The sequence below is a fragment of the Semicossyphus pulcher genome, unplaced genomic scaffold (assembly GCF_022749685.1).
Source record: "Semicossyphus pulcher isolate SPU_LCO1_2020_fin unplaced genomic scaffold, fSemPul1.0.p SCAF_10, whole genome shotgun sequence".
Classification (NCBI taxonomy): Eukaryota; Metazoa; Chordata; class Actinopteri; order Labriformes; family Labridae; genus Semicossyphus; species Semicossyphus pulcher.
The window spans coordinates 24,461,015-24,480,314 of NW_027211604.1; the positions used below are offsets into that span (position 1 = coordinate 24,461,015).

Here is a 19,300-nt window from a genome sequence, read left to right on the forward strand (position 1 = left end):
GAAAATAGTAGATTTTGTAGCACCATTAGTAAGAGTATAACATAAACATCACAGTTCTACAGCTACAATGCCCTGAAGTTAGAGTATTTTGGGGGAAAGCTGTCTGTTGATGTCCCTGTGTTGTACGGGTCAGCTGGACCCATGAAGCATCAGGAAGAGGGCGGGAATAAGAAGTTTGGGCAGTGTGGGAGGCAGTCGGACAGGCAGGCAGCCCTCATGCAGAAGGCACGGGAAGTTGTCCTTGAGGAATGTCTCACAGTAATGGAAAATTCAGTGGTTCAGGGCGGCCGTCAGTCAAGTGGCAATAACTATAATTTAAAATAGAGAGTCAAAAGATTTTCAGTTGATTTTCTGAAGACAGGCACGGAGGTAACGGTGAAATCAATGAATTCTGCGGACAACCGACGAAACGTTGGAGCAGGATACAGAAATGGAGGGGGAACGGTAAGTTTGAACACGCGCAAAACACGTACACAATTTCTTTAGCTGGTAGTTTTGAGTAATTGTGAGGTTTTCCTTTTGATGGTATACAATGTAAAAGTTATTAACACGTCTAACTTCAACTAAAGTACCTTTATTAATCTGTATTTAACGGTGTCGTATAGTTCTCAGTTTTGATTGGCTGCTTCGTATTCAAACGGGCTGTAAAACCTGTAATTAACGCTCACCAATGACGAATTAAAAACACCATTACCCTGATCAAACGTTTTGCGTGTAATATGACAAACGTTCCAACAACATGTGCAGTAAATGACGCCTCATATGGTTGAAAGAATTGGCAACGCACTTTTATCTTACTATAAAAGATATATACATTTCATTGAGGAATGAAGACTGAAATTATTTTGGGCCAAAAGGCCACTGTAATATTTGTGTCTGTCAGTTGCCTAAAGCATATGGAAAGTTCCTATATTGGTGTAATAAGTTATATTGGCTGGAACGACATACATCCACTAAATTCTTGTTTTTTTGCCTTGGGTTTGGTTTGACAACAGCAGGACTAAGGCTACTAAACAGGTGGAAATAAATACAAATATGCCTGCTGTACTAAGAAATTGTATTCTTCAGCTACCTTTCTAAAATCATATGTACTGCTATAAAACGAGACTTTTTTTTTGACTAATATGTTTATTGAATTTTCAACATAACATTATATTTATAAAAACACATAAAAAACACATAAAAGGCACACAAAAGGGCACACCTAGACAAATCACATGTAAACACACAGAATATAGAGTAAGGCAAGTTCTGCTGTCCTACTTTTGTTAACAAAGTAACAAAATCATAGTTTGGAGGATAAAACAAAATGCTCGACACATAATAACAAAACTACTCAAAAGTCAGACACACACACACACACACAAATAAATACAAGACTTTGGTTTTAAATGTACTGTGTGTGTTATCTTAATTCAGTTGAATGTATTGTGTACACCGGAGATTAATCGTGTATCATCCGGTATTAAATAAATTACATTAAGACTATTTATAGGGTTTAAAATGTCCTTACGGAATAATGGGATAGGAAGGCTGGCTACCTGCCATTGGATTATTTGTGTCTGCACAAATTTAGTACGTCAGAGCATTGACAGCCGTCAGGCAGGCTGCAGATCCAGGCCATGTGATGCGGGGTAAAGAGGACTTGTATTTGTCAGTCTGAAGTAATTAAGACTGCATGAATTATACACACCGGAAATGTATTCAAGCAGTTTAAACTGTTATTCTGCAAATCCATGTAACTTTTTCCCATTTGATACTATGTTTTTGTTGGCCTTTAAATTCCAAATTAAATAGATTTTTATTTCAGAGCTAAAACTTGATTTTCACTCAGTATGTAATCTGTATGACGTCCGACAGCTTTTTCAGAGCCAAGAATAAAAACATCGACATTTAGCTGCCTGTACATTAAAGACATTTAGGGACTTGACAGCTCAGGAAAGTTTGGCAGATTGAACTGACCCACAGAATATTTGACATCTAATTTGCTTAATTGTTTTGAGTTTGGAGCGAGGGAGCATAATATCCTCATTGTGGGAGCTGTGTTTATGTTTTAAACGTGCCCTAGATTGTGGAAATAACCAATTCAACACGTAAATAATGCTTTCTGTTTAATCATCTTACACTTTTTTTATTTAGAATCCTCAAAGTTGTGTTTTTATTTCATTATGGTTTCCATCCACTTTCACCTTATTATTTTGGTTTCTAACAGTTTCAATTGACATTTGAACCACACAATATTCAGTGTTTTCACCTCATGTTTTGTGTCGTTCGCACAGGTGAAAGGATTCGTCCAGACAGTCCATTCTCATCAACCGTCCCTGAATGAATCCCTGGAGGGAGAGATTCAGGCCTTCCTCACTGATGAAGACCAGCTCCACACGTATGATGACCTCACCAAAGTCAACCCAGTGACCCCAACAACAGGTAGCATAAAAAGCTCTAACTTACTTTAAATGGGGCTTGTTGGTAGGGCCTGCTTTTTTGTGTCATTTAAGTAATTTCCACTATTATACATTTTGGCTAGTTTCATGGACAAAGCAGCCTCACTCATTATAATGACATTAGCCTTTGAGTCTCTGCTGTTTCAGGTGTTTGATACTTTGCATAGACTTTGTCTTTGTTTACAAACACACAGCCAGCAGGTGTGACAAAGTATTCTCAAGGTCATGTCACCTTCAACTGCAGTTTTTTGTAACCACATGAAGATCAAATCTGTGCCGATAAGTAAACATAAATATGAATGCATGACTTGTTGCTATTCCACCAAACTGCTGCAGTATACACAATGATAGGGAACAGGTTTCACTCATGTGAGTAAACAAAGGGCACGACTTGCTTTGACGGCAACCATGTCTCCAAAGACAATACGCATTGTACATTAATAAAACAGAACGGCCACAGTAAAATAATAAAATATGATATCTTGGTGTTTAAGTGAAACATTTGTTTCCTCATTTGTCAATTTTACTTGAAGAAATACCCTGTGATTGGTATAATGTAAGAGAGGATCAGGGTTTGTCATTGATATTCTTTAGTTTATATGTCAATATGGTGCCAGTTTCAGCCCCAACCATAACAGTACAGCTTATTAACAGCAGAGGTCAGGGTCACAGTTCTGTAACATTGTTTTTAAAGCTCTTAGAGTGTTGATGGATGCGTTATATCAATCATTGTTTTCTACAGAGTCAAAGAATTTCAATATAGATATCAAGAACAATTCTTTGCCACGCTGTTGCTGCTGTCTTTGCTGGTGTTCTCTTCTTCCTGGTTGTTGTCATCTGTAAAATATTTGCCTGCCTGTTGCTTCATGTTAATGCCTAATGATGGTTTATGTTCTCTCTCTGGCAGTGCTGCAATGTCTGCAGGCCAGGTACAGGGTGAAGGTGTTTTACACCCATGCTGGCTGCACCCTGGTGGCTCTTAACCCCTTCCAGCCGATCCCAGACCTCTACTCTCTGGATGTGATGAAGGAGTACCACTGCGCTCCTCAGCCTCAGGTATTTACAGCCACAGCTGTGTCACACTGTAGTTTATATAACCTCTCCTTATGGGTTTTGATTATATTTTTTGGAAAGATGGATGGTGTACAAGCAGGGGTGCTGGGTACCAGTGCATCTTAAAAGTTTGGCTGTTTCAGAGGGCTGCATCCTGGACCTTCGGGATTAAACCATGCACTAATGCGGACCTTTAAAATGACCCAACTCAACAACAATCAGTATTTCATCAGAATATCTGATTTCACATTGATCATGCTATTTTTTGGTCCTCAAACATAAATCCTCCGGTTCCTTATCCTCTTCCTTTCCACGGCTTTGAAGTCCAACTCCTGAACCTGTTAAACCTATTTAATGCACTGAAGGCTGTCCCTGCTGCCGGGAATGACCAGCATCCTAATAAATCTGCATGTTTCTGTCAACAGGAGTTCAAACCACATATATTTATTGTGGCAGAGGAAGCCTACAGGAACGTGAAGGGCCAGCTGGAGCCGGTGAACCAGTCTCTGGTGGTCAGCGGTGAGAGCGGAGCAGGAAAGGTAAAGAACAAGTTGAGCTTAAAGAATAAATGTGTCTTTGGTTATCGGCCAGTTGACAGTATATGGAGTGAGCTGATTAGGCATGTTTCAAGAATTTTAAGTCTTTGTGTTTTTCATTATTACTGCATATTTGTAAGAAAGAAATGTCCTTTCCCTCATATGTTCTGCGCTCAGTTTAAGAACTTCTAACTGTGTTAAAACTTAAAACAAGGATATTTGCAGCCTTTAATACACAAACACAACAGCTTCTTTTAACATATTCATGAGCACACGTTGTTTGTTTTGACTAAACAGAAGCTGGTTTTGGACTCTGAAATGTGAGAATATTCTTCTTTTCTCTTACATCACTTCTTCTCCTCTTGAATAACTAAACACTTATAGTTTTCTTTGGTCAAACCAAATTAAAAGCTTTTTCCACTTGACTTATTAATTAGTTGGTAAATGGAAGAAAATAAAAGAAACCTATGAGGCAGAACACATGAACAGTGACGGTCAAAGTAGCAACAGAGATGTGCGCTTTTTAAACAGTTTGATTGACAGTTTGTCTCTGAGGAGAACACCCCGCAATGAGCTGCTCTAGAAAGTAATTAGAATAATTTGGGTAAACATTATTGTGTTTATTGAGTAGTTGATAGAGTAAAATAAAATGCCAAACATTTCCTGATACGTGCCTTTCAAAATAAGAGGCCTTCCTTCCTCTGATCCTCTGAATATTAACTATCTTGGTGAAAGTACGAAGAGGTCAGACTGGGCTTCGAATCTGACATCTTGAGACCAAACAAACTTTGATCTATAAAGAGAACAATTATTCGTTGCAGGAACTGTATTGGTATACACAGCTATCAATGACTTCTTTCTTTATAGACATGGACGTCTCGTTGCCTGATGAAGTACTACGCCACAGTGGCGGCCTCTTCCTCAGTGATGAAGAGTCAGAACACAGTGGAGAGGATAGAGAGGAGGGTGCTGGACTCCAACCCCATCATGGAGGCTTTTGGTGAGACAACTGATTACTGGTGTCCTGTCAGTGTCATCATATCCACTGTGGACAGTCCTTCAGTCAACACTTTCCCCTCTGTGTAGGCAACGCCTGTACGCTGCGGAACAACAACAGCAGCCGCTTTGGAAAGTACATCCAGCTGCAGCTAGACAGGTACTGCCAGCTGAGCCTGCTGCTCTTCCTTTATTATTGTTTGATACATCATGAGCTCAAAGAGAACTATTGTACCAGCTCAGTTTAACCCTGTCAACATGTTATTGTGACGCTCAGGGGGCAGCTGTTAGTGGGCGCGTCGGTGCAGACATATTTACTAGAGAAGACCCGGGTGGCCTGTCAACCGACTAATGAGAGGAACTTCCACATCTTCTACCAGGTGAGTTAGCAGGACTGCACTAAACCTCACATGCTCACATGTTCAGATGTTATTCAGGTGCTGAGAGCGTGTTGTTCTTCAGATGATGAAGGGGGCCAGCGCAGAGCAGAGAAGGGAGTGGAAGATGCAACATGGACAACGTTTTGTGTGGCTGCCAAATTCAGAAAAAACACTTGAAGGTTGGTCTTTATTTATTTATTTTTAATAATTTTTTTGTCTGTTATTGTTGTAGTTCTCACAGGTAGCTGTTTCTTTTACAGAGGATTGTTTTCATGAGACCGTCAGGGCCATGGTTCATCTGGGCATCAATGCAGAGCGGCAGAGACAAATATTCAGGGTAAGGCGAACATCAGAGGAAACAGTTTACTTAAGCTTCCTCGTTTAGGCATTTATAAACACGTCATACATTAATGAAGAGATTTATTTGCTACATTATGTTTAGTTATAAAGAAATGCTTACATAATCCTGTAACTGCTACATGGAGTGTTCATGTAAAGGATTAGGGGATTAAGTGTTACCTAATCCTCAACATACATTCAATGCATGATTATCTTTCTTCAGCCGTACCTGCAGAATATAATTTCTCTTTGTGTTGAAATGCACTTACAGATATTAGCAGGGATTCTGCAGTTGGGGAACTTGAATTTCTCCTCTTCAACGGATGAATCCAAACCATGTGACCTGGAAGAACAGACCAAAGGTATAAGGCTAAGGCTCATATTGATAACCCTACAATTCTCAAGGGATTTATTCTAAAAGATAAAAGACACCCACCTGCTCCTCAGTAATAACTATCCATACACGTGATGTTTTCCTTTCAGACTTCTTGCAGAGAGCTGCTGAGCTGCTGTGCGTCCCCGCTGAGGAGCTTCAGACGTGTTTAATAGTGAGGACGTTGAAGGCGGGGAAGCAGAGCGTGATCAAGCCCTGTTCTCAGGCAGAGTGCAGCATGAGGAGAGACTGCCTGGCCAAGGTCATCTACGCACAGTAAGCAGCAGGACTTCATTAAAATACAGACATCTGTCAGACTGTGATGATTTTATTTTGAAAAGGCTTGTCATGTAAGATCACTTCCTGTCGTGGGACTCAGTTGTCGTCTAACAGCTTTCCGTTGACGTAAACAATGAAGAAGATATCTGTTGATGTACGGTTTGTTATCAGACTCCATCTTTTTAAACGTGTCTCTTTTGTCCAGATTATTTGAATGGCTGGTTACATTCATCAACAACAGCATATGTGCAGACGAATCCTCGTGGACCAACTTCATAGGTAAAGACCTCCCTGTCTTCTACAACATCTGTTTGTGAAGCTTCCTCTAGTTTCTTTCCATAAGCTCGCTCCATTCTCTCCTTTCTGCGATCTGCAGGAGTTCTAGATGTTTACGGGTTTGAGTGTTTCTACGTCAACAACCTGGAGCAGCTGTGCATCAACTACGCCAACGAGAAGCTGCAGCAGCACTTTGTGGCTCATTATCTCCGAGCTCAGCAGGTAGCGTCCGTCAGTTTTACTCTTCCATGCAGAGATCTCAGCAGAGATGTAATATCTTTGATATAAATCTCTTTATTTTGTTATAAAATCATTTAAAATACGTGTCATATCTGTGTATTAATGTTTATCTGCTTCTTTCAGGAGGAATATGTGACGGAGGGGTTACGGTGGTCCTTCATCAAATACCAAGACAACCAGAGCTGTTTGGATCTTATCGAGGGCAGCCCCATCAGTGTGTTTTCTCTTCTTAATGAGGTATCATGGTCATGTGTTTTATTCATATTATTCATATATTTTTATAAATACAAAATTATAGTAAAGACCATATAAGGGACGGCTGTGGCTCAGTGGTAGAGTCGGTCATCTTTCAATCAGAAGGTCAGTGGTTCGATCCCCAGCTCGCTACATGTGTCCTTGGGTAGGAGCCAACAGTGTGTGAATGTGAAGACTGATTGACAGTTGGGCTTTACGTAGCAGCCTCAGTGTGTGAATGTGTGTGTGTGAATGGGTGAATGTGACGTGTGGTGTAAAAGCAGCTTTGGTCACAAACACTAGAAAAGTGCTGTCAGTACAGGACCATATACAACGTGCATGTCTTTCACAACCTGCAAACCCAAACAAGCTAATGCGCTAAATAGCTAAATACGCTACATACGCTAAATAGCTAAATACGCTAATAATCAAACAGGGAAATTAAATAAAAAAGTGAACTAATGATGAAAAACTAAACAAACTTAACAAATTGCCCTTCTGCCATAATGCCTTATAGGATGAAACAGTGCTAATAACTGAACATCAGACCAAAGTCTAACTTTCCCCCTTCACATCAAACATTCACAACAGTACAACATTATTCACTTGGTCTTAAATCACAGATATCTGTTGTTTGTGAGCTCACAAAAAACAAAGATAATGATCTCTTGATTTCCACCAACAAGGCAGAAACGAGGAGAGGAAACCTAATTATAAAGCATCATTTATCCTCATTAACAAAAGTAACGTTTCCCAACATTTCAAACTAATGTTTCGAGTGAAAATACTCCTGGTCCTGTTATCAGGAACGGTTGCTCCAAAGTGAGATCAAACATCCCTTCCTTGTAGAGTTGAGATTAATGAGGAGCAGGGATTTATCTTTATACCATGAAGTGATTTATAGAAGGACAGAGTTATTTTCCTCCTGCCCTTAACCCCTTGTTTGTTTCATTCAGGGTTAAATATATGTCTCTATAGTAAGTGGATGTTTACAACTTTACACACGTGTCCTTCAGGAGAGCCGTCTCAATCGAGCCTCTGATGCAACAACACTGAAGTTTCGTTTGGAGAAGGAGCTTCGTGATAACACCAACATCAGCTGGGACAAGTTCAGCACAGAACCAAACTTCACTGTGGCTCATTACGCCGGCAGAGTCAGCTACCAGATACAGGGCATGGTGGAGAAAAACAAGGTGTGCAAGAGAAGCTTCTACGTTGTGTTCAGACAGTCGACCACAGAACAATCCAACTCAACTTCTGTGTTTTGTGTTTTAGGACCCGGTGCCACCAGAGCTCATCAGCCTGCTTCAGAAGTCTGAAGACCGCCTGCTGCACCACATCTTCACTGACAAGGAAAGTGACAGCCCGACATCCAAAGGGCTCAGTAAAGTCACTGTGGTCTCCAAGTTTAAGGTAGGCGCTAACGAGAGCCTCATCACTATGGTTACATAAGCTGGTCGTCCTCTGAGGGTTTAGTCACGTTACTGATGACGTTAATGTCTGGCTGCAGAACTCTCTGGAGAGCCTGATGAGGATCCTCCACACCACGACTCCTCACTACACTCGCTGCATCAAACCCAACCCAGACTGCAAGCCGCTCACCTTTAAAAAGGAGGAGGTAGATGATGACACTGTTGTCTGTGTCAGCAGCACAATTCAAACACAAAGGCACCCTTTCAATGTTCACAGACAGAAAGGTTTTAATGGATTGTTTCTGTTGGCTGTCAGGTTATCATGCAGCTGGAGGCCTGTGGGATTGTGGAGACGATTCATATTAGTGCAGCTGGATTTCCCATCAGGTAAAGCTCTGTCCTTGTGAACTCTTAGGGTCTTATTCACAAAAGGATTGCGCGCTGCTATAGCAAATGAGACAAAAAAACAGTGTCGAGGGTGTCAGTTTAGCTCAGTGGTTAAATCGCACGTCCCATGTAGAGGGACTACAGTCCTCGATGCGGTGGCCCCGGATTAGACTCCCACTGTCAACCCATTGCTGCGTGTCATCCCCACTCTCTCTTCCCCTGTTTCCAACACTGTTGCCCCCTCTCTCTCTCAAAAGGCATAAAAAGTCCCCCCCTCAAAAAAAGACAGCGTCTAATTCACACAGCACACACGAAGGGTTAAATAAACTCCAAACTCCCCTGCAGAGCAAACAGCATCTTTATGCTGTGGTGCTGTTTGCACGGATTTAAATGAGTCATTATGCAAACTTTCTAATCAAGTGAGCTTCATTGAAAAAAATGTCTAATTCACAAACCCCAGCGCTCACAGCGCTGCACGATTAGAGGGAAATTATTCCCCTCCGCAGAGAGCTGGTGGTAACTGCGGCGCACTACGATTTTGCCATTATTATATAATCAGGAGATCAATCGGTCCGGGGCTGTCCGAGAGTCAAGCCCGGTAAACACGGACAAACCTTTCCAGAATTCTGGAGCCATTATATCTGGATGAGCAGCTATTGAAGCTGCGCTACAGAAAGTGAAACTAGTAAAACACCTGTCGAGTCTGGGCTTTACAATAAACTGTTAAAAGAGTTGCCCCCTCCCCTCCATGCTCATCATCCATCTGTAGATGGAGTTGAGCTATTTCCGGTGCTATCAGCGGCTGCCATCCATTCTCTGTGAATTCCCCTCTTAATCTGCGTGCGCTGCTTTGTTTCTCTTGGATTTTATTTGACCTTTCATTTCTGTCCACAGAATCGTCTTCAAAAACTTCCTGCAACGTTATGGACTATTTGCGAAACATTTAAATCAGAAGTCACGGAGCCATCGTGTCGGTAAGACCAGTTTGCAGAGGGACACATTAAAGGTCATTTTTGTGTGTTTACTGTCAATGGAGAGGTCTTCTGTTTGCTCTCCCTTTCCTTTATTGACCTTCTTAGTAAACTTGATGCTCTGTTCTCTTCTCTGGACTTTTCCATATGATGCATAAAAAAGGACTTTTAACAAATATTCCAACTTCTTCTGAAGTTTCAAGGTAATTGCATGCACCTCTGTCTGCCAGAGCTGGCTTTGCATGCTCTTACTGGTTTCTCTGCTCTTACTGGTCTCCATTTGCTTCAACTAATATTTATATTAACACATGTTCAGCAGCCATGTCCAGACTGTCAGCAGCTAAGTGAAAGATCATCATGAAACTTTGTTGATCCATTTTTGTTCCTCTGCGGATGGAATGTAATAACCTTCGGTGCAGTTCTCTTCAGTCTCATGCATATAGTCTTAGTTAGCACACATTAGCATGCTAACAAACTGAGCTGTAGAGGAAAACACTGGATCAATATGTGCATGGTAACATTTGTCATCGCTCAAAGCACTGCTGTGTCTAAATACGCTTTCACAGAGCTGCTAGCATGATCGCAGTCCTGTTGCATGAATGGATGAGTTATCATAATCATGAATTACTCACTGATCCTGAATGCTGCCTTCTATGATCAGGTTTGAAAGATGCACTGAATCACAGGAGACATATCAGTGTGGAAAGTGTAGTGTTGATTCTGATGCACACTGAACATGTTTCCCTCACAGAGTCGCACACGGTCAAACAAACACTGTGTTCAAACTGAATCTTAAGATAGTTGGAGTCCTGCTCTGCCCTCACTGTAAATGATTATCTAGTGCGTCACTCCAATTGTCTTTCCTCTCTGTCTTAGATGTGGAGGCTGACGGCAACGTCTATCCTCGGCAAGAGGTGGAGAAGCTGCTCCAGACCGTGTTACAACACAACACCTCTGACCCCTCGTGCAAGCTTGAAAGTGAAAAACACAATTCATGGGTTCACTGTGGAAGGACCAAAGTGTTTCTCACGCAGGCGATGGTCAGTCATTTCTGCATACAGCCTCATGTAGAGTTTAAAGTGCATGTACAAAATTGGGGAAATCATTTTCACGTTTTCTCGATGCAGAGAGTTTCTTTATCATTCGTCCTCATTGTGTGTTTCAGTTTCTTCACTTTTCTGTGAGCGTTCTGACCTGCCTGACTTTTGTGTTACAGCTCGATTTGTTGGAGGATCAGAGGAAGAAGATCCTGTCCCGGTGTGCCTTCTCCATTCAGTGCTGCTGGCTGCGGCACCAGCGCCGAAAGAGGCGTGCACGTCAGCGCTCTGCTATTCTGATCCAAGCAGGTAAACCATTAATGCCCTGGCCGTGTCCGGATGAATGGAAACAGATCAGATCAGTGACCTTACTTCTACAGTTTGATTCATGTTGTTCTGACCTGACCGTCCGGCCAACAGGCACTGTGTGCACGGGTGACAGGTTATCCCTTCAGAGATTGAAGGCTAGCACACATTGAAGCTCATCATCTAATTAAGTAATAATGACAGGAGTTCCTTTGATACTTCCGTCTGAATGGGATTGACTGATTGAATTTGCAGAATGAATGGCCTGGTTAGACGTTGAAGGTTGAGTGTGTTCTGTCCCTCCTGCAGCGGTGCGGTCATGGCTGGTCAGGAGGCAGGTCAAGAGGTGGAACAGAGCAGCAGCAGTCATCCAGAGGACCTGGAGGAAGAGGAGGGTGAGTTTGAGAGAGAGAGAGCACAAACTGCATCTTATGGCTTCTTGGTCGAATCATTTTTATGGCTCCGGTAAAGAACCAACACTAGCAACAACATTCTGTTTATTTGGAACCCATTTACGAGTATTATCATTTGCACATCATTTGCAAAAATCAATTGGTCCTTGTCTGTAGTCTGTCTGTCACCTTTTGCTCTCTTGTTATCGTCAATACCCACATGCATGTTTGATTTTATGCTGGTTATATGTTATGTGCAGCATTTGTATTTGCTATTTAAGTCTCTGTACTTCATGCTTCTGCTTTGCATGTTTTAGTTCTGGTGCAAGGGACCACTACTAAACATTGTGCATCTCTAGAGGTAGCTGTGTCAAATCTGACTAATTGCCTCATGTGATGTCACTTAAGTCAGTGTCAGTTGGGCTTAGGGACTACAAGTTTCAAAAATGAAACAGTCCTGGGAACGTGGAGTCACCAGACCTCTGTAGCCCGCTCCTCATCTCTGCTTGAGGCTAGCAGCTTGAGGCTACATTAGCCACTACTAGCATGACACACCTAAATCACAAACTGTAGGCCATTAAGGTGAATCATGGGTAATGTAGGCCTGGAAGAAGAATGCATGGAATCAAAGGGATCTTCCCCATTGATGATTAACCCTTTTCTAAAAACTGTCAGTTGTGTTACAGGAGTGTAATGCTAAATATCTCCAGGGACTCGAGTTGACTCTGCTGAATAATTAGGGCCTGTGTCCACTAACGGCATTTTCTGTGCTGGCAGCGCCTATTTCCTCTACAAAACCAATGCAGCTCAGCGTTTTCAACGCTGAGCGTCCTCAGCGCAAAAACACCCTCACTGTCTGCCGTTTTTGTCGCCGCAAAAAAAAATTCAACTTTTTGGACAATGTCGCTTCTCCCTCACCAACCAATCAAAATCCAGAAGGGGCGGGACTTACGATATCAACTTTGTCAACAACAATGGTGGAGAAGAAGCTAATCCTTTCGTTTTTTTCAAGGGTACAATTTCCAGGTGTGGAGCTGCTGCTAACGCCAGGACACAATTCCTTTACATCGTTTTTATGTTTTCTTTGTAAAATGTCCTTGAATAAAAGCAAATATTAAGCAAATTATTATTATATTATATATATGTATATATATATATATTATTATAAAACTGACTTAATGGTCGATACCAAGCGAAGAGGAAGTGCTGTGATGTAACTTTGGTTACCTAGCAACAGTAAGCACCGGTAAGAAGTGCTATGAAATTGAGGTTGTGGGTGCTGCCAGCGCAAAAAAACACCGTTAGTGGACACAGGCCCTTAATGTTCACTATCCCTATTCAATGAACTTGGAGTTATGGATTATATGTAAATAACCGCTCCATTTTGTGGCAGGCACTGCTGAAGTCCTTGGCTGAGGCAGAGCTGGATGATGCAGAGGACCTTGTGGAGGAAGAAAGGCCAGTACTGAACCCTGTGCAGCGGGGATCTGTGCAGCTCTCCAACATCACCAAGCCCGTCACAGTGCGAGGGTGGCCCCTGGGCCTGGCTCTGGCCTCGGCCCCGTCCGTCACCGTATCTATGACAGCCAGAGGCTTCCAGAAGATAATGTATGCGATGGCCTGCCTCAGCCTGAACTCCAGGAGAGGGATGTATAAGGTGGAGACCAACCAGTATACGCAGGAGCTCGCCTCCATACGGGCCCAGCCAAGGGTGAGGGACCATCCACAAACATTCATTTATACCTCCTTCAAGTTTGTATCACCCAAATGTTTTTATGATTAGTTACATGAGCTTCTATTCTTCTGTTTCCCTCAGGGGTCTATAAAGCTGCACTGTAAGAGATCTCCACTCCTCTATGCTGACAGGCAGCCAGACATCAAGAGCTGCGTGACGGGGTTCAACGAGATCCTGCTCGACAAAACTATGTAAGAGGTCTCTCTCTGTAGAACACTAACGCTGTTCTCATGGAATCAGATGAGGGACAATCAGGCTCAGAGGTGCTTTGCAGTTGAGCAGGTGCTGGCGTCTATAACCCAACACAGAGGGAACAAACCTGGAAGCTACAAGTATTTTGAAGTGATCATTTACACCTCTCTATCACTTTTGATATGCAGAGGTGCAAAGCTTTGTACCGTGTGTGATAATACTTTAACCTAACAGGAGGTCAGTGAAGATAATCTGTTGTGGCCTACATGCCAAAGAGACTCAGGAAAATACTTTGTAATTCAAAACCAAAGTCTGTAGACTGTCCAGAATTACTGACCTGCACCTTCTGAGATAAGGCAGAATGGATTTAGTCAATTATGGAAATTGTGCCATGTCTACCACTTATAGAGACCACAGTTGTGATAATAATGGAGGCACCACAGGGCAAGACAAACAGAATTATTTTTGAATGAGTTTTTGTCTGTAGAGCTGTAATTACATGGCACAATCTTAGCTTCAGGTTTTCTCTCATTGTTGACAGTTTGGGCCTTGAACACAGTGCCTTTCCTGAAAGCTATACTCAAATCACAAATAGGCTGTTAGTATATGTGGAAACTTTATGCTGATTATTTATGTGGGATTTCTTAGATTTATTTTGATGATACAGACGCACATATGATTGAAGGTGTAAGCACATCACACCAGCATTTCTTTTGAATGTTATTTGTGTTGCAGAAAAAAGTAATTAAGCAAGTATTGCACATGTAAAGCACATATTGCACATTAAACTACACACTTGCTCACGCACAGCGACAGACAGACAAGGGACCTTTCTTAAACCGAAGCCCTCTCACTCACACTCAGTCCGAAGTCACTCTAACAGCTGAATGCAGCAACCTTTGTGTTACAGCCGCAAGCTTTGGGATGAACTCCCCTTTATCTGGCAGAAAACAGAACTTTTTGCTGCCATGATTTTCTGTCACAAAGTTAATAAAGAGGCAGACTTATTAAAATCGCTCCACTTTATGAGGAAGAAAAAAGTCACGCCTGTGGCTTTAACATCTTCTCATTTCCGCCAACCCCTGCAAATATCTAAAACGGTACAATCAAATCAAACTCTACACCCATCGGCTATCATAGCAACAACCAACTTTTCAGGGCTTTCGATGCAGCCAGCGAATAGCGACAAAGAATTTCCTGCATACAGCTAAACGCCTGCGGATAGGTGATTGGTCGATACTAGTCGGACTACAAACCTGCTACAAAAAAACACTTCTGATACCAAAAACTGGTCCTGCGCCTACAGATTCTGCATTTTTATGCAATAAATATAAAGTGTAAGCCTTTAAAATATGTAAAGGCTGTGTGACGCTGTAAAAGGTTTTCCTAGCTACATCAGTTAACATTTGTACGGTTAATTACACAGAACTTTATTTATGGAGCATCTTCCATGACAAACATAACACGGCATTAGAAATGGCCAGTGGTTCCTGAATGCTACTTAATGTGGCGGACCGTCCGTGTGAGCGCATAACCAGAGTAGTGAGGCTGTGAGGAGGACGAGAGTGAAGGGGGTGGTTGGAGAAAGGCCCAAAAACTCACACATCACATTCCGTATGTAAAACGGGGACATTATGTAAACAAGTTTATTTAATTTGCTGCTCTTTGTCTGTTAAAATGTTTGACTGAACCACTATGTGGATTTGAATCTGCTGCAGTCTAAAGCATCAATGCAAGCACATACCAAGTATAACATACCAAAGTGTTTAAGTGAGATATGTCAGAGAACAAGCATGTTTTTATAGTCATGAACTTATACTATACTCAGAATTTTAATATTTATAACATTTTTGCTATTAATTTCATTTCAAATGATTCACGTGACTGTATGTTTATCCTCCTAGCTTTTGTTCCAACACATTACCTACAAGGACGACTCTGTCCCTAGCATGTCCTCATTTGCTCACTAAAAAAAAAGGCAATTTCCTTTTAACCCTTTCCAGGAGAAGATTCAATAAAATGTCTATTATTATGAAAGTGTGTCATTTAAAATTGTATACTTTGTTTTTGTCATTGGCACCAAGGGATCAAAGTACAACTTGAATGTTAATATTTAAATGACTATTTTATTGAAATAAATGTCTTTGTACTGTAAGTTTTCTTTCATCCTCGAGCGTTATTTCACAACTGGCTTTGGTTACACTTAAGTAACACTGTAAAACATTTAATGTCGACTCTGGAAATTATATTTTTTTAAAAACATTTCAGCATTTATTTAAACACTTACTTTGCACTGTAGCATGAAAAGGCACAAAGGACAGAAAGCAGATCAGGAAGAATTACAGAAACTCTACTAAAGAAGCGGCACAGTGAGCCTTCTGAAAATTATCTATAAAATACAAAAATAGAATGATCTCATGGGCATGGTTTCACCAGGCATCGGCTTCACTGGATGGAAGTGATTTTGCTTCATTTTCAACAATTTTCAAACACCGATCAGAAAATTCAACAAACAGCGGCTCCTGCATGGCAGCCTTCATTGCATCAGATTTGCTGTCTCCACCGTCAATGGAGCGTAACAGCTGTCTCAGGTGGGGGTTACAAAGAAGGTCCCTCAGCTCTTTTGACTGACCTGTGGAGAAAATAAAAACATACATTATCCATATCAGATATTTATTAAGAATTGTTATGTGGTCTTTAAAATACAAATGTTTAATGAAGAAACATTTGGCAAATAATTACATGGGTTACAAGCCGAGGAAAGGTTATGTTGAAACAATACCTAACAGCTGGAGCCTCTGCAGAGGCACTTTATCAATGACATCATCTTCATGCAGGAGATCATCAACAGACCACGGCTCTGCAAAGACAGAAGGATTAAGCATTCGGTTGTATGGTTGGTTATTCAATTACTTGATGTCACAATTAAAGTAACAATCTCAAACTGTTTCACTTAAATAAATGTCTTTCAAGTCTCTATCTCTCTCTGAATAAGGTAACACAATGGTGACTGAGCCTATGGCCCACTGATTAAAGCCTTTACATTTGCAGTATATAGTATTATTATGGACTGGGTGTCTGTGGCGGCGCCCAGTTAGTGACGCGTTTTCCATCAGCAAGCAGTGGTTGGTCTGCCAGAGAGGGTAGGCGGAGCTAAGCGGCTGCTTTTCTGCTCTCTGCAAGTGTTGCGAGTAAACAGTAATCTACTATGGCTGAACAAACAAAGAAAAGATGGATGACTACAGATACAACTTCAAGAAGAAGTGAAAATCCAAAGAAAAAGAAACAAACTCAACGCTCAGATGAAGCAAACAGTTAAAGAGTCAAGAGTTAGAACCATGACAAAGGGGGCCATAGACGTCTGGTTAAATTGGGAAGTGTAATTACCAATTATCCCCAGTGGGTGGCGCTCCAGAGCACGAAACTGAAATATTCATGATTGTATCTTTAAATAAGCACAAATTTGTAAACTGTAAGTAATATCTCCAATTTCAGCACGTCTTACCTGCTCTACCTCATTGTAAAGTGGGCAGTAAAATGCACAGTTTGGAGAAAAGTGTTAAACTGTAAGAGCTATAGTAGGTTATTGTTTGATATTTGTTTGTACAGAAATGGTTTACAATTCTGTTCATTCATGAATAAAGTTTGATGATGAAAAATTGTTTCTGGCTCTTGCTGGCTGACGTGGACACACAACAAAAAAGAGAGAATAATCAACATACCGGTGCTGAGCGCTGCCTTAGCTTCAGGATTAATAGGTGCATGCTGGTCAACAGGAAGGCAAGTGTCTATGAACAAAAAAAGGAAAATAAAATGGCAGATAATTGTATGATAAGAAGTGGATTATTTCCACAGCTTGTCTAAAGATTACATAATAACCATAAAAAATGAAAGCTAATTTACCTTTATGCCTCTTGTAACAGCCAAGTGAACAACTGTAATAGAAAAAAAAACACAATTAACAACAAGTTAATAAACAGTACTTAAGACTGAAACTTATTTATCAGATCACAATAATGATTATGTACAATATTAAATCAAGGTAGTACACAGCGTTGCTTTAGTATATACTGTACATGTTTGAATGTGACTATTCAAAATAATGGATTCCATCTATGAATAAACAAACAAGTTTATCATCAACTAAAAATCCGATGGAATAAATAAGTAGGTGAATTAAATAATCAATCACAACATGTCGAGATTTCAAGTCTAATTTGTTCGCTCTAGAAAGGTACACACTAATGTTTTGACCCTCGTGAGTTTCCGTCACATGTGGTGTTGACGTTTTAACACGTTACTTCAAAAATAATAGTTTAAGATTATGGTATTGTCTCTTCATAAGCTCAACATTTTCTGAATTTAGATTTTTACAGGCATTCCCACGATTTACAAGTCTGGGGAACCCGTGTCACGTTTCAAAAACAGGAGGTAGTCGTATTTTAGCAAGTATTGTAGTATTTTAATTTTTGGTTGATTCAATTGATATCTGTGTTAGATTGATCATTTAAGTAAGGTCCCACAAACTCAAGACAACAAAAACATGTCTTCATAATATTCGCTTTTTTCCTCGATTCTCAAATGACTAGAAAAACTAGCCAAACAAACAAATCGGAAGCTAGCTGGACGTTTACTAGCTAGCTTGCAGACAGTTACATAAAGTTACTTACTATCTTATTTTACAGGCAGGACATCTGTATTTCGGAGTCTGTTCGCTGCACACACTGCATATCTGCATCTTTGCGGGTAGAAAAATAAATAGGTAGCCAGCAACTTCGCGCAATTGACTAGCAGTTCGGCTCATACATGTGTGACAGAGGGATGGCCGTTCCGGTTCCGGTTTCTTTCAAAATAAAAGCAGGCAAACGGTCAACGGTCTAACACTTAAAAATCCAAAAATTGGTAAATACCTGAAAGCAATTGGTCCAACTTAAGTACACTTAATCCTTCCATTCATCATTTAATTATATGACTTTAACAATACACTTGTATGACCTGTCACTCCTTTGTCCTCATCATCCAAAACAGTTTCTTCAGTTAAGTAAAGAGATGTCCAAATAGCTCATACCAGTAAAATAAAAAAAAATCATACAATTTCAAGTAATAAAATAAATAAAATCATATCCTTGAGTACCTTTAAAAGCACTGACTCCTGGCCTTAGTGTCCAGTCACACATGCCACTCTCTTGGGAGTCAAAAGCTGGACACAGACAGGAGGGGGACATTCATAGAGAGCAGGGGTGTAGTTTGGTACATTGAACAAGTTATGCCAAATGAGTGGGGCCAAGGGATATATTCTGCTTGTTCAGAAACTATGTTAAGTTAGTTAAGTTAAGCAGCCCTTATAACAAAAACAAAACAAGCTTTATTGTTTTTATAATCAGTTATAAGCTATCTGAATAAAACAATACAGGTGGTTTAGTTAACATTTTTATTGAATCAAAATACAATACAACATATTGCACCAACAGAAATAATTATATCCATCTACGTGTTTATTAAGCACACACTACTGACCTATAAAGCTTAACACAAACTATTTCTGCACAGCTGTAACTTGAGAACAGTAGGTCTTGTTACAGGGTGGAGTATGGAATGAAGAGCTGTCTCGTGACAAACAGTCTATGGTGACAAATGGACATGTTGCTGGTGTCACAGCGCTCAATTCACTGGGTCAGGGAAGGCCACGACACGTGGCCGCGGTCAACATCAGGAATC

General features: G+C 40.8%; 2 protein-coding genes across 2 annotated transcripts; one reads left to right on the forward strand and one right to left on the reverse strand.

The window, feature by feature from the left end:
• Positions 1 to 247: 247 nt before the first annotated feature.
• LOC138603907 (unconventional myosin-XIX) lies at positions 248 to 15,672 on the forward strand. The gene is made up of 24 exons (XM_069675717.1): positions 248 to 444; positions 2,280 to 2,427; positions 3,352 to 3,500; positions 3,923 to 4,036; positions 4,901 to 5,033; positions 5,120 to 5,189; positions 5,307 to 5,409; positions 5,492 to 5,588; positions 5,670 to 5,746; positions 6,020 to 6,110; positions 6,232 to 6,397; positions 6,606 to 6,679; positions 6,777 to 6,898; positions 7,040 to 7,153; positions 8,167 to 8,343; positions 8,426 to 8,563; positions 8,661 to 8,768; positions 8,879 to 8,949; positions 9,844 to 9,923; positions 10,797 to 10,960; positions 11,137 to 11,266; positions 11,573 to 11,658; positions 13,049 to 13,366; positions 13,472 to 15,672. The coding sequence occupies exons 1-24, from the start codon at positions 385 to 387 to the stop codon at positions 13,583 to 13,585; spliced, it is 2,904 nt and encodes a 967-aa protein (XP_069531818.1). The 5' UTR covers positions 248 to 384; the 3' UTR covers positions 13,586 to 15,672.
• znhit3 (zinc finger, HIT-type containing 3) lies at positions 15,672 to 18,391 on the reverse strand. Its single transcript, XM_069675718.1, has 5 exons — positions 18,253 to 18,391; positions 17,486 to 17,517; positions 17,305 to 17,370; positions 16,365 to 16,442; positions 15,672 to 16,214 (listed from the first exon to the last, which is right to left on the reverse strand). The coding sequence occupies exons 1-5, from the start codon at positions 18,384 to 18,386 to the stop codon at positions 16,012 to 16,014; spliced, it is 513 nt and encodes a 170-aa protein (XP_069531819.1). The 5' UTR covers positions 18,387 to 18,391; the 3' UTR covers positions 15,672 to 16,011.
• Between the last annotated feature and the right edge of the window lie 909 nt (positions 18,392 to 19,300).